We start from the raw sequence: 13,552 nt of genomic DNA, 5'->3' as shown, positions 1-13,552 counted from the left end.
CCTTGTTTAGGGATCTGTGCCTTTGTGCATACGGACATCTGACTGCTAAGTAGTAATTGTGTTTTTCAGCAATAGTGTGCACCCTTAATTTACAGAGAAAAGAAGGTCAGGGAAAAATCTGTAGATGGGAAAAATCCGCATACAAGTTCTTGGTGCATTTTTCTTTTTTTTTACTTGTTACTTTGCACTTTTTGTTAGAAAATGTTTATTTACTATTGACTCAAATCCGTCTACTTTAAGAATTATTGGTTTGGAAATTGTACACTGAAAAAATACAATATGTAAAAATAAACGTAAAAATAATTTCGTTTCAATAAACGTATACATATATTATATATATATATATTATACTATACATTATTCATTATAATTCATCTTTTTTTTCTTTTTCAGTGCCAAATCAACAGTGCGCTGGCGTCATTTCAGGATGCTCTGGAGTTCGCCTCAGACCAAAGAGAGATTCAACACGTGTGCCTCTATGAAATTGGTACAAATCTGTAGTTGTCTTATTTTTTAGTACAGTCATTTATTAAATATTTTGTCCAGTTTGATTGAATTTTGACCTGGCAATTAGAGAAACGTATGCAGTTAATCGTATACTTTCCAAACAATTAAAAATTCAGTGTATGATGTATGATTGAATTTGTTGTTGCATTTGTTCTGGATTTGCAGGCTGGTGCAGCATGATAGAGATGAACTTTGAAGATGCCTACAGGTCTTTTGAGCGGCTGAAGAATGAATCCCGATGGTCACAGTGTTACTATGCTTACCTCACTGGAGGTCAGATTATGTTCTCTCTCAAACTCTTTTTAACGTCTCTTTAAAATAACCGTTTTATTAAAACCTTTTACATCTCAACCCAAAGTATGTCAGGGGGCTTCTGGTGATCTAGAGGGAGCCAAAGCTGTTTTCCGAGATGTCCAGAGGCTTTTTAAACGCAAGAACAATCAGATTGAGCAGTTTGCACTGAAAAGAGTGAGTTATCTAATAATTTATTAATTACGATACATTTTTCTGCAGTTATGATTTCAAATTTTCAATTAAACTCATAATTACTATAATTTATACATATAAATTTGTAGTTATAATAATTTATAATATACAAATGCATGTATATATTTCAGAAAAATGTTGTTTATATATTAAATATAATTATTTATAATATAAATTAAATATGAATACAAATATAGACATGTAAATATTTTCAAAATATATACTGTGTGTGTCTTTATACATAAATATACATAAATATACACAGAACACACACATATATTATGCAAACAAAAACATTTATTTTGTATGCAATTTAATAGCGATTAATCATTTGACAGCACTAATATATATATTTATACAACAGTTCTGATTTGAACTGTTGGTTCTGATTGGTTGAGAACCGTGAGATATTGTACTCTGTGTTGAATCTGTGAGTTATCGTTTGAATAACAACCAAATAAATACAATAACTCATTCACTCAATAAATTGTTTGGGACGGTTCAAATTGTAAACTACTATTGTTATATTGTATTTTATGCTTGTAAGCATGTATGTATGTATGTATGTATGTATATATATATATATATATATATATATAATTTTTATATATTAAAAATATACTAAAATATATAAAACTTGTAATATATAGTTATTATAATTTTTAATTTTGTTGTATAAATAATTTATTACTTTGTTTTTTTTAATTACCTTTTCTAATAACTATAATTTATGAATATTACCTTTTATTTTATATGTACATAATAAATTATATAGAAATTTGTATTTGTAATTTTGAATGTAAAAATAATTATTTCACATTAATAATGTAAACATATTACATTTCTAAACCTGTTTATTTTATTATTTTTTACTTTTAAAGCTTTTCTTCTGCTTTGTTTGTGTCTCTAGGCAGAGAGGCTGAGGAAAGTGTCCCTCACGCGAGAGCTGTGCATTCTGGGTGTTGTGGAGGTGCTATACTTATGGAAAGCTCTTCCAAACTGCTCTTCCTCCAAACTGCAGCTTATGAACCAAGGTAAAGGGCAGTGTGATGTAATGTGTGCTATCGCTCAGCTCTGAGCGCCTCTTTTCTCACATGATAACCCTGATCTTGATGCTGTATTCAGTGCTACAGGGGCTGGATGAGCAGCCGGGCCTGGGCCTCAAACACCTGCTGCTTGGTTCTATTCAGAAATGTCTTGGGAATATTAAAGATGCTGTTCAGGTTTGTTCAATCTCATCAGGTGGTTGTAAGGTGATTTACCTATAGAAGTCTTAAAGGTACAGTAACAGTAATGCTACAAAATGCAGAATATGACACATTAAGGGTGCTTTCACACTTGGTTCGATTGCCTGGTCTGAACTCGAGTTCGCTTGCTCCCCCCTGCCCCCGCTGTGGCACAGATTTCTGTGTATCTTGTTTATCCTCTCACACACTGTGTTTAATACTGATTCTGTCTGATTGTGTTTCTAGTCGTTCCAGCTGGCAGCGCAGGATGAATTGGGCCGTCTGAATAACAGCTATGTGCAGCCCTATTCCTGCTATGAGCTGGGCTGTGTGCTACTGGCTAAACCCGAGGTAAAGCACATTCAAAATCCCTTTATTCTCAGATTTAAGGCACTGTATTTTAAATATGTATTCATTCATCAGCTTCTAGTAGACTTTATTTTATTTTAATCCCAACTCTTTACGTTCAGTTCAAACAGTCTTTTAGAAACCTTTGCATTGATGTGTATTAAAAATTACTTTGGAGCCAGTAGTAATAATAATAATAATAACTAGAATTTTAATAGAACAGTGACATTTTGTTAAATGAAATGGAGATTGATATGATACATTTGCGTTGATTATAAATATATATATTTTAAATTTCTTAGTGTCTTTAATATTTTGTATTGTAATTTCTAATATACAAATATTAAATTATTTGTATAATATTATTCATATAATGACAAATAATTAATATGAATGTTTGTAGTATTTTCTAATAATTTGTTCATTTGACATTTAATTATAGTTTACTTTTAATTCTATTTATGAGTTTGTTTTAGTTTAAATACAAAATTTAAATATATATTAAATTATTAATATATAAAGTAAATATAAACTCATAAATATCATTTATACATATATTATATCTGTGTATATATACTGTATATACAAACACAATACACATTTTTTTAAATTGTAGTTTACGTTTTAGCTTAAATATAAACAAACTCGTAATAACTAGAATTGATCAATATTATAATATATCTGTGTATACATATAATACACATAATTCACATTTTTGAAAATTGGTTATGAGTTTATATATTTATTAATATAATTATTCATATATACATACACGTGTGTATGTATGCATATATATATATATATTTATGTGTGTATATATATATGTGTGTGTGTGCACAATTATATATAATTATAATTAATATTTATAATTACTAGTGGTTCAACGGATCACAAATCTCACGGTTCGGATCACATTACGGTTTTTGACCCACGGATCGGATCATTTTTCGGATTAGCAAGAAAAGAAAAATATTTCAATTTAATTTGCTTTCCATTTATTACTTAAAGCGAAGTACTTCTTTGATACCACAGCAAATACTACTAGATTAACTAAGAAAGTTTAAACATGATTAAAGAGACAAGAGAACAGGCAGTAAAAATAAGAACAAATACACATAGATAAATACAACAGAATATGTTACAAATAAAATAAGGTTGGTAGTATTCGAATGCAGAAATGTAATAATTAGGGAAAATAACACTGCATAGTGTTCACTGTATAAATTAAATATAGATTTTTATCACAGCTGTTTTGTTGTTTGATGATAATTAATGACAGCAGCAGTATTTATAGGCCGCTGTCCCTTTAAGACCTGCTGCACGGATACACATCACATCCGATTTCTTTCTCAGCTGTTTTCATTCACTTGAGACATAACTGACTGCGTTTACCTGAATGATTGTCAAGATGGGTATTTAGTCATCATTTTATGTGTATGTGTCTGTTCAGAGGATTCAGAAGCGGATTCAGTTCGGTGTTCGCGTGTAGAGAACAGCGCGCGAGTAACGAATCGAGTTTCGCCTTTTCTCTCTGGGATTGTTTAAAATTCGCTTGCGTGTGTAAATACGAACAAATGATAAACTTATACTCTATCATGGTTAAATTTAGCAATTAATCCGCGGATCACATGCGTGCCGAACCGTGGAGCTTGGTCCGTACGGATCACGGATCAACTACGATCCATTTAACCACTAATAATGACTTAATTTATGCTTATATATATACAGTGAATTTATAAACCATATTATTTACTATACAGTATTTTAAATAATTTATTAATTTGTGATAATCTTTTAAATAAAAATTATTTCCAATTATAGTTATTAGGAGTTAAGCTTTTAGTTTATACATTTATTTATACAAAAATTTTAATAAAATATAGTACAATTATATTAAAATAAATAGAGACTGATATTGTGCATTGTGTTTATTAAATGTTTATTGGATTTTTTTTAAATGATCATTTCTTAACTAAGCTAATTTTTTATACTTGAATGTTTTCAATGAATTTCAACTCTTTCCCTCCTAAGACCCTGAGTAAAGGAAGATCATTGCTGCTTCAGGCCAAGGTAAGACTGTAATACATCAGTGATTTAGTATCTTGGATGCATCAGTAAGTTCAGTTGAGATGGTGACTACCTCTGCTTGCAGGAGAACTACTCCGGGTACGACTTCGAGAACAGGCTGCACGTCCGCATCCATTCCGCCCTGGCCTCCATAAAGGAAGTGGTCCCTCACTGACCCGTCCGTCCCACCTCAGAAGAGCTCCTGTCCAGCACTTTTTGAAGCGAAAGCCATGTGAAGTAATCCTGCTTTTCTGGAGGGAGAAACTGAGAGTCAGTGGATTTCAGGTGACCGAGGACATGTTTGCCAGTATTTTTCCGTCTAGTATCGAAAAGGTTCACTCTTCATGTAGCTGTTGGTTATCGCTAATTTTCACGTTCACATTTACATCCAGTTTGTGTGTTCAGGATTGATCTACAGAAGCAACTCTCACGAAGAAACACGGGTGTAGACCAGCTGGTTAGATCCTTTCCCAGAGCTTGCGCTATCATACCAAACACATTAGCATGAGATAGAACTCTACATTAGATAACATGAATACATCAGAATGAAATATATATTGTGTAACCCTTTATCTCAAAGAAATAATAGTATCCAAACTTACCTGTAACTACCTGTATGTCAAATCAAGATTGTTTGCATCTGGCGCAGTGGCTGATCGATATGAGACCAAAATGGCGATGCTATGATTTCAAAAATAGTTTAATGAGAATTATTTTCGAGTCTAATTTGCATCAGATGTGTTCAGTTAATGATACTAAAGCTGATTTATTTATGATTTGGTAACACGTTATTTTACAGCATCCTTGTTACTTTCTATTGTAATTACAGTAAATTCTGCATAATTACACGCAACTAGACCTAAACCAAACCTTGACTTGAAGTGTTAATTAATATTACGCATTACTTAATTACACTGTAACAAGGACACTTTAAAATAAAGTGTGGCTATATCATTTTTTTAAATTATTATTATTATATGTATTTTTCTTTATTATTCACATATATCATTTTCAGTAAAAATATTAAATTGGTGTTTTAAATGATAAAATTATAAATTATGTACTAAAATTCAAAACTTAACTTGAATTTGGAGGCAGTTGTATGAATAATATATATTTCAAGTAAACAATAAATTAATATTTTTAAAGAAAATTCCATATAATAAATATTTAATCATATTTATTAATTATATTATTTTAGATATAATTTTCAGTAAAATTATTACATTTTGCGTATAGATAGATAGATAGCTTCATAAATTATGTACAACAATTCAAAACTTCACCTGAATTTGGAGCCAGTGGTATTAATAGTATATTCTTTGAAATAATAAAAATAAATGTTAATATTTTTAATGATTTAATGATTTTTAATAATCATTGTTAAGTATTATTTATTAATGACATATTATTTATTTTGTATGTAATTTTAAGTAAAAAAATACTACATTTTATGTGTGTATATATGGATTTTATCTATATATACACAAAACATAACCTGAGTTTGTTTATATATATACACACACACCAACACACACTACATTATATATAAACATATATATGTAATAAACATAATATATATAAACAAACTCAGGTTAAAAGTTTGGAATTTTTGTATTTTTACATTGTTACATTTTTACTGAAATTATTATATAAAATCTAATATTTGAATTTCTTTGTTTATTTATTTATAACTGCAAAGTACCACATTTTTTATTTAAGCAAGCCAAATTGATACAAATATTGGATGTTGAATCAGTCTAATATATCGGTCTGTCACTAGTCTAGTTGAGGACACTTTTGCAGGTTAAAACGCATTGCATTCAAGGTTGGCTGTTTTTATTGTATGTATTGCAAAGTTCCATTTTAACACTAAACCATGTGTTCCCTTTGTAATACGTCAGGGGATATAGAACATATTTCATCTGGTATTCTGTGTATTATGTTTGAGAACAGCTGCATAACTTTGGTCCTCATGTCCTCTGTTGGTATTCTCAGATATTTTCTGAAGTGAAAACCATGTACAACTACCTACTGGTCTTCCTCGGGGCCAGAGGAGGTCATTTCATTTTGGACCTTGTTTTTGACGAGCCATATGTTGTATTTGTTTTTTTTGTGCCAGGTGTTCTGTGATAATATTTTTGGCCCAGGCTTATCATTTGTAGACTTTTTTGAAAAGTATCTTTTTTGCACATCAGTATCTCCTTTTGATAATGTCTTCTCTGAATAACTTTAATTGATTTAAGCTGGTGTATATATTGTGAAATTGTTGTGAAACTTGCACGTCTTATTTTCTCGGCCCATAGCTGTAACGTTTATTCACTACTGTACATGATTCCCTCTGGTCTCTCTGTCAGTAACTCCAGAGGCTAAAAAAACATGTCTTCACTGTGAAACGTGTCAATATTGGATGTTCAGGGTATTTATACCTTGTGAGGATAACAGAATTAGGACATTTCAATTAATAAAATAACGTAAACTTGCCATTAAACTTTGTACGCGAGTTCAGTGTGTTCACTGGATTATGATCGTTTGCAGAACTCCGATGGTAAGTTTGATTTTCTGAAGTAAAAGTGCGAGAAAAGAGGAGAAATATGTCAGAATTTGTTCCTCTAAACAAATTTAACAAGGTGGATAGGTGGGAATGCGTGATTTTTGCAGCATATTTTGAATATATTTTTGATTACTTTCTCTTTTTGCATAAAGGCCTAAGAAAGCATATCATTTAGTTGAAATAGGTTTTTAAAACATTTGATACCAGGGACCCCCATTTATGATGATCCCCTTGCAAAAGACTCCCTTCTTAAATTAAAGGCAGCTATAAATTTAAGAAATATTTATACTTGAAAAATGGTACATCATGTGATATAAGGACAACCTCAATTAAATAATTGCTATTTTATGTTGTCATTATACTAAAAACAAGAATTAAATGTGGAAAATATCTAATTAATTTTTTATAATTAATTTTTCCCCTGAAAATTTCCAACCCCTTTGATTTAGAGAAGACAAAAAAATAATTCATCTTTTCATATTTGAATAGAAAATAAAGGTGATAAAATAGAATAAAAAAACGATAATAATCATAATTTCATGGAAGAACCAGGGGCGTCACTAGACCTTTAGTTGTGCACCTCAGTAAAAATATTGATAAATCCTTAAGTTTCAAGTAACTAGGATTACCATATATCGAGCTGAGAATCATTTACTCTGATAATATTTCATCAGTCAAGTCATTGCGTGTTTTCTCTCAGCTGTTTAGAAGATTTTTGCAATGCCAGATTTGTGAATGAACCACACATTTGATCTAATAATGGACCAACGGGTTTGCAAAATGTTTGATTCATTAGGAAAGTTCACTCACGCACTAAATCGTTTCTCACAACGAAATAGTAATGGATATTTTTGTAAAAACGGAAAACAAAAAAAAAGCGCTGGATGAAGTGGATATTTACCTACAGTCCACTGGAGGAAACAAAACTTGCAAATGTTTGCTAACGACAAAGCGGCACTTTATTGCATGTTCAGTTTTTTTTTTTTTGAACGACTCGAGCTATTTATTTACATTTATATCTAAAACCTTTATATTCAGAAGGACAAACTTTTAATACGACAATCATGTTTTCATTATGCACTGCTGTTTTACGTACGTCTTGTTTTTGTCGTGCTGTGGTAATTCATTCATGTATGCGCACATCGACCTCTTAATAAACGCGGACTAAAACCTTCCCTGTTTGGGAAAAATGGGTGAAGGAAAAAGTCCTGAAACGCCATATTTACAGGCATAAATGAGGGCATCTTACACAATTTATAATGTTCACGTTTATATAAAAATAAATAAATAAAAACAAGATTAAAAACAAAGTGTTTCTGTCTTGTTTTTGATAAAGCATAAAATGTTCATACACCTCTTTTTTAGGTTTTTATTTTTTTTAGATGTAATCTAAATACAATCTTTAATGCCTTTTATGCACAGAATTATTCTGCTCATTATCTGTAGGCATTTTTGTTAGATAAATCTACAAAATATACACACAAAAACATGTAACACACAAAATAAATCGATATGGGGTTAAAAGTAGACTGCATCAAGTGATCAGTACAGCTTCATGTTCCTGACCAACTTTATACTTTAAAATTTTAAAAATAGACGAATAACTGACTCATGATAAATACATAATTAAAATAAGATTGTTATATTATAATATAACAAAAGACATTAGTCAATATATTAGTGACACCACAGAGGCATCTCTCTAAAAAAAAAAAAACAACAACAGAAAGAGCAGCAGAAATAGACACACTGTCCTAATACTGCATTGTATGTGGAGAATATGAACTCTGAATTTTAAAAAGTTAGATTCCAAATGTGTAACAGTCATTTTCACAACCAGTTGTTTTATACCACATTCCACACTCAACACAGTGGGAATGTTCCAACTTAAGAAATGCCAAGTTCATTTTTAAGCCAATAAACAGAAAACAAAATGGACTCAGACTTGAGCCTTGGGGGACACCCAAAATGTACCATTGTTAACAAATCTTTAAAAAAAAAATCCTTTTTCATAAGACTAAAACAGAACTATTATTGCTAATACAGTACACTGATATTACTATATCAAGCCCAACTTGTGATTATAATCTTCATGATATTTCACAATCTGTAGTTCCCAAAACCCTTGATTGTTGCATATGCATGTACATATGAAACAGTGTAAAACTAAATTCAGATCAGTGAGTTTAAAAGTTCTCTCTTGAAACAATATTATTTATGATATTTGAAATGTTCACCTGGCCAACCAGCGCAGGTTGCATAGTTTTATAGTTACGTTACGTGTAGTCTTGACTATACAATTTATTGATGTAAGATTCCTGTAGGTCAGTAGATGTCCGGTACTTGAGAATAATCACGGTCCCAGTAGCCATTGGAGAACAGCCAGTCCTGAGAGCCATTGTGTGGATTTGGACCTTGATAAAACCACCTGTTTCAGGCAACAAAAAAAAAGGTTCAGTTCGGCAAACACGTAAAACATTGATTATAACGGGATCGTTTTAGTTTTGTCACGTTGAGTTGCTTGGGGTCAGTCAAACATGCGTAAAAAAAGTTTAATTGACCCCCATTAGAATCGTCTTATTCTATGTTGAATAGATTCGGTGGAGCATTTGGCTGTAACACTTAAACCAGGTGTACAGTTTCACCCTGCTCTCGCAGTAGAAGGCCAGAGTGCTCTGTTTACATCGTCTTATTCCACATTAAAAATAGATTGTCTAAAGGGACATAAAAAAACAACTCATTCCGTTAGTGTGAAGTGCCATTTGCATATGATAAAAAGACTGTATATATGACACTATATGTATACATTTGGTGTAATACTAGTATTAAAAGTTCTCTAGTTGTTTTCCATCATAAATGATTGAATTTAAATAGTCTTTAAAAGCTCATAATGGTGAACCCCTATATACAAAAATGTTTTACTATCATTATGTATGTGACTACTGTTACACAAGTTGTTCTACCACAAACAACCCATTTTGTGCTATAATTACAGACTGTGGATAGATCCCAGTCGCTCAAGGCAAATAAATTACTGAAACAGTTGAATGCAAAAGACAGAGCAACAAAGCAAGCGTCAAACCTGGGGCCCGAGGCGACGTTTCTGCTCACCGCAGCAAAGTCACAGGACAGATGATAATGCCAGAAGAAATGAAGGGGAAAATGAGGTTAAATGCAAAGGACAGTGCCACTGAACCAGAACTAAGAGTGCTGTTAAACATCAATGAGTAGATACTGTTAAGCTATGTATGAAAATGGTCAAATAAATGACCAAATTTAGTAAACATAATAGAATTTGTTACGCAGTTAGTCACAAGCAAACCCTAATATCACAAAAAAGTGTTACATGCGCATCTTAGATACTAGTTATTTTTACTTGTATTTTCCAACATGTTCATCAAAAATGAAAACAAGTACTGTTTGAAGGAGATCCCATATTAATTTATTATGATTTTTGAGTGTTAACAATAACTGTAGTAACTTTTTGAATAAGCAAACAGCGAAATGTGAAAATATGAAATATTTCTGCACCTCGTCTTCCACTCATCATCTGACTTAGAGCGGTTCTTACGTGCCGCCCTCTGTTTCTCCTCCAATCTCTTCTTCTCTTCACTGGCCAGGTCTAAGATGTTCAAAAAGGAAGTTATTCAACCTCTGAATATTTAAACGTAGCTCATTTGTGATAAGTTCTAAGAATATAAAGTATGACTTAGATACATCATCAGCAATGGCATAAAGCGGTGCATGGAAACACACATACCGATGTCTCCGTTTTCCATGGCTCGTATGTCCGGCCTCAGTCTGCTGTCTGTTTTCGGGATGACCGCTTCAATCTCTTTGTCCAGCTCATCGAGCTGCATTGCGAATGTAGTGAAGTTGTACATCTTTTTATATGCAAATAAAACCAAAATACAGAAAATGTGAAAATTCAGATTTCAAAGGATGCTCCAAATCAACAGCATTTGTGGCATATTTTGATTACTACAAAAATAATTTCCACTCGTCCCTTGTTTTCTTAAAAAAAAAAAAAAAGTCATGGTGATGCACTTATAATGAGCCAATTTTTCCAGCATACAATTTTATAAAATTAACTAAATTTTTCATTTAAAAATATATATATTACATTAAAATTGTATAGAATTAATTCAAATTCAAATTAAATTTCTATTAATTCTTCTGCATTATTTGAGCTGTAAAGCTGTCATTTTAAGGCTTCGACATTGTCACTGTCAAGTGTACAATTAGCTAAGATTTTACACAGAAAAGCAATTTTTTTTTATCCTGTAAACACATACTGCTCACATGTCGTGGCTATACTATTGAAATTGTGATTTTTTTACGTTTACAAATTCTTCTGTTAAAACGTCTGTATTATTTGAGCTGTAAAGTTTCTTAACTTATTTTACAGTCATTTACAGTGTTATGACAAAGTTGTAAAATTGGATATAACTATACACAAAAATAGTACTTGTTTTAGTTTAAAATCATGTAAATGCTCATATTGTTCACGTCTTGTTGCTAAAAAAAAAACTGATTATTTTAACACGCCATTCACAGTAACCCAGATTTTTCTGGGAAAAGGTTTCCCAGAGCTCATATTCTGGAACCGACCTGGGCAGAGTTGACTGGTCTAGGTGCTATTCTCCAGAGCAACTGACTTCCTGGGATCACCTCCAGTGAATCTCCTCCTGGCTGAGGTGTTTCTTCTGAGTCTGACGTCTGAGATGACTGAGAAACACCAAGCAAACAGTTATAAACCTTACAGTGTATCGATCACATTTAGCCCTATCGGATTGGAATCATTATATGGGTATATAATGCTGTATAAAAACATTCATTCAGAAACACCTGTTTACTGCTTTTCTTGTCTTCTGATGCTTTCTTCTCGTTCTTCTTGTGAGTTTCAAATGTAGCTGTGTCGACTATGTACATGCACTCCGTCCATTTCCCATAAAGGTTGCACACTTTCTTTTTGCTTTATGGAATACACAAATAATCAATGTAAAATAGAAATGTAGTGATGGCATGAACATTTATCATGGAAATTAAACTCAAACAACTGACCTCTTGTCCAGGATGTAGCCTTCAACCTTATGTAATTCTTTGCCAAATAGGCCACACGGTTTGAAACTTAGACAGCATTTTTCACCAGTTCTGTTGGCAATTATAAGTCAAAAGAGCTGCATTAGTGAAGTTAAAGCAGAACTAGTACATTTCAGAGTCTCGTTGATACCTGTGGTTGATAACCTCCACATTGCCGTACTGTTCGATCCACAGCTGTCCCACGATGATGTTGTGCACACAACACGTGGGGTTCATCCATGTGTATGCCTCATTATGCCTGCAACGAGTTTATTATTCGACAATGGGTCTCAAACAATGGGAATAAACACAAAATCTGTGTACTAACATTTACATAAATCATGATTCACCAATGACTTTCATACTAAAATGTATTCAAAATGTACGAATTATGGACAGGAACAGCTGAAACCACACAAAACAATGTGTGGATATTAATAAAGCGTCTTCACACCCAGAGTAGACGCTTACTTGGGAAGTTCTAGAGTGATGATGCCCTTAGGTTCGGCCTCCACACTTTTGCCCCAGAACTTCAGTTTGGGGTAGATGGAGCCATGAAACACAAAGTCCTTCTGCAAACCCTCTGCGTGAAAGGCGCTGATGGGAGGATGGTGGCTCACTTGTTCTGAAATCAGCCGGAAACCAAGATCATCCCTGAAGGTTGAGGAAAAAACATGGTAACTATCCCCAAGAGCACAACACATTGATATATTGATTGAAAAATCACATTGGCAATGCTAAATGCTAACAAATTAGCATTAAAAAGGCAAAAAAGTGATATTTGCTAACAATGATGCTAACGTGAATGCTATCAAAAAAATTCACATTTGAATTGCTAATATTAACCCTCCTCTGGTGCTGTTTAATTAACTGAACGGTACGAAACTTGGTAAAGGTTTTGGCATTTGCTATGATAGACACTTGTAGTGTATATGGTCAAAAATGACCGCACTGGAAATGAATGGGAAGTGAATATCATCTAGTGGAAACGTTTGGTACTGCGCCCAAACAAAATCTTACTGAAAGCTCATTTTTTGATATATCAACCCTCAAATTTGGAACACAACTTGTTCAGATTTTTTGGTTTTGATTTTCTCGCAGTTTTAGAGTTCAACATGTTTTGTCAAATATATATTTTATATAAAACATGAATATTTTAATATTTTATATTTTCATAAACTTAAACTTCCATAAGTTTTTTTTATAACATTTTTCACTCTACAATAATCTGGCAAGTGTCTTCTTTAAAAAGAGATCAACCTTAAGTCTGTGCTCCAAAGAA

General features: G+C 32.2%; 2 protein-coding genes across 3 annotated transcripts in view; one reads left to right on the top strand and one right to left on the bottom strand.

Moving 5' to 3' along the window:
• LOC107669847 (tetratricopeptide repeat protein 39C-like) overlaps positions 1 to 5,549 on the top strand; it is an 18,895-nt gene extending 13,346 nt beyond the window's left edge. For both annotated transcript variants that reach the window (XM_016462271.1, XM_016462270.1), the window contains 8 exons: positions 394 to 487; positions 673 to 780; positions 866 to 975; positions 1,904 to 2,027; positions 2,119 to 2,216; positions 2,466 to 2,570; positions 4,599 to 4,637; positions 4,720 to 5,549. In XM_016462271.1, the coding sequence (XP_016317757.1) occupies positions 394 to 487; positions 673 to 780; positions 866 to 975; positions 1,904 to 2,027; positions 2,119 to 2,216; positions 2,466 to 2,570; positions 4,599 to 4,637; positions 4,720 to 4,809 (768 nt within the window). In that variant the 3' untranslated portion in view covers positions 4,810 to 5,549. The remainder of the gene's footprint in view (positions 1 to 393; positions 488 to 672; positions 781 to 865; positions 976 to 1,903; positions 2,028 to 2,118; positions 2,217 to 2,465; positions 2,571 to 4,598; positions 4,638 to 4,719) is intronic.
• A 3,157-nt stretch (positions 5,550 to 8,706) lies between these two features.
• The window catches only part of osbpl1a (oxysterol binding protein-like 1A), a 16,431-nt gene continuing 11,585 nt past the window's right edge, over positions 8,707 to 13,552 (bottom strand). Inside the window, exons 18-26 of the mRNA XM_016462187.1 lie at positions 12,742 to 12,924; positions 12,422 to 12,529; positions 12,253 to 12,342; positions 12,037 to 12,163; positions 11,800 to 11,916; positions 10,949 to 11,072; positions 10,720 to 10,810; positions 10,271 to 10,291; positions 8,707 to 9,616 (exon numbers count right to left, since the gene is read on the bottom strand). Of these exons, the coding sequence (XP_016317673.1) occupies positions 9,514 to 9,616; positions 10,271 to 10,291; positions 10,720 to 10,810; positions 10,949 to 11,072; positions 11,800 to 11,916; positions 12,037 to 12,163; positions 12,253 to 12,342; positions 12,422 to 12,529; positions 12,742 to 12,924 (964 nt within the window). The 3' untranslated portion in view covers positions 8,707 to 9,513. The remainder of the gene's footprint in view (positions 9,617 to 10,270; positions 10,292 to 10,719; positions 10,811 to 10,948; positions 11,073 to 11,799; positions 11,917 to 12,036; positions 12,164 to 12,252; positions 12,343 to 12,421; positions 12,530 to 12,741; positions 12,925 to 13,552) is intronic.

This window comes from Sinocyclocheilus anshuiensis, unplaced genomic scaffold (genome assembly GCF_001515605.1).
Source record: "Sinocyclocheilus anshuiensis isolate Anshui unplaced genomic scaffold, SAMN03320099.WGS_v1.1 scaffold560, whole genome shotgun sequence".
NCBI classification, from domain to species: domain Eukaryota; kingdom Metazoa; phylum Chordata; class Actinopteri; order Cypriniformes; family Cyprinidae; genus Sinocyclocheilus; species Sinocyclocheilus anshuiensis.
Note: the sequence above shows the minus strand (reverse complement) of the source record. Positions and strands in the feature narration are given on the sequence as shown.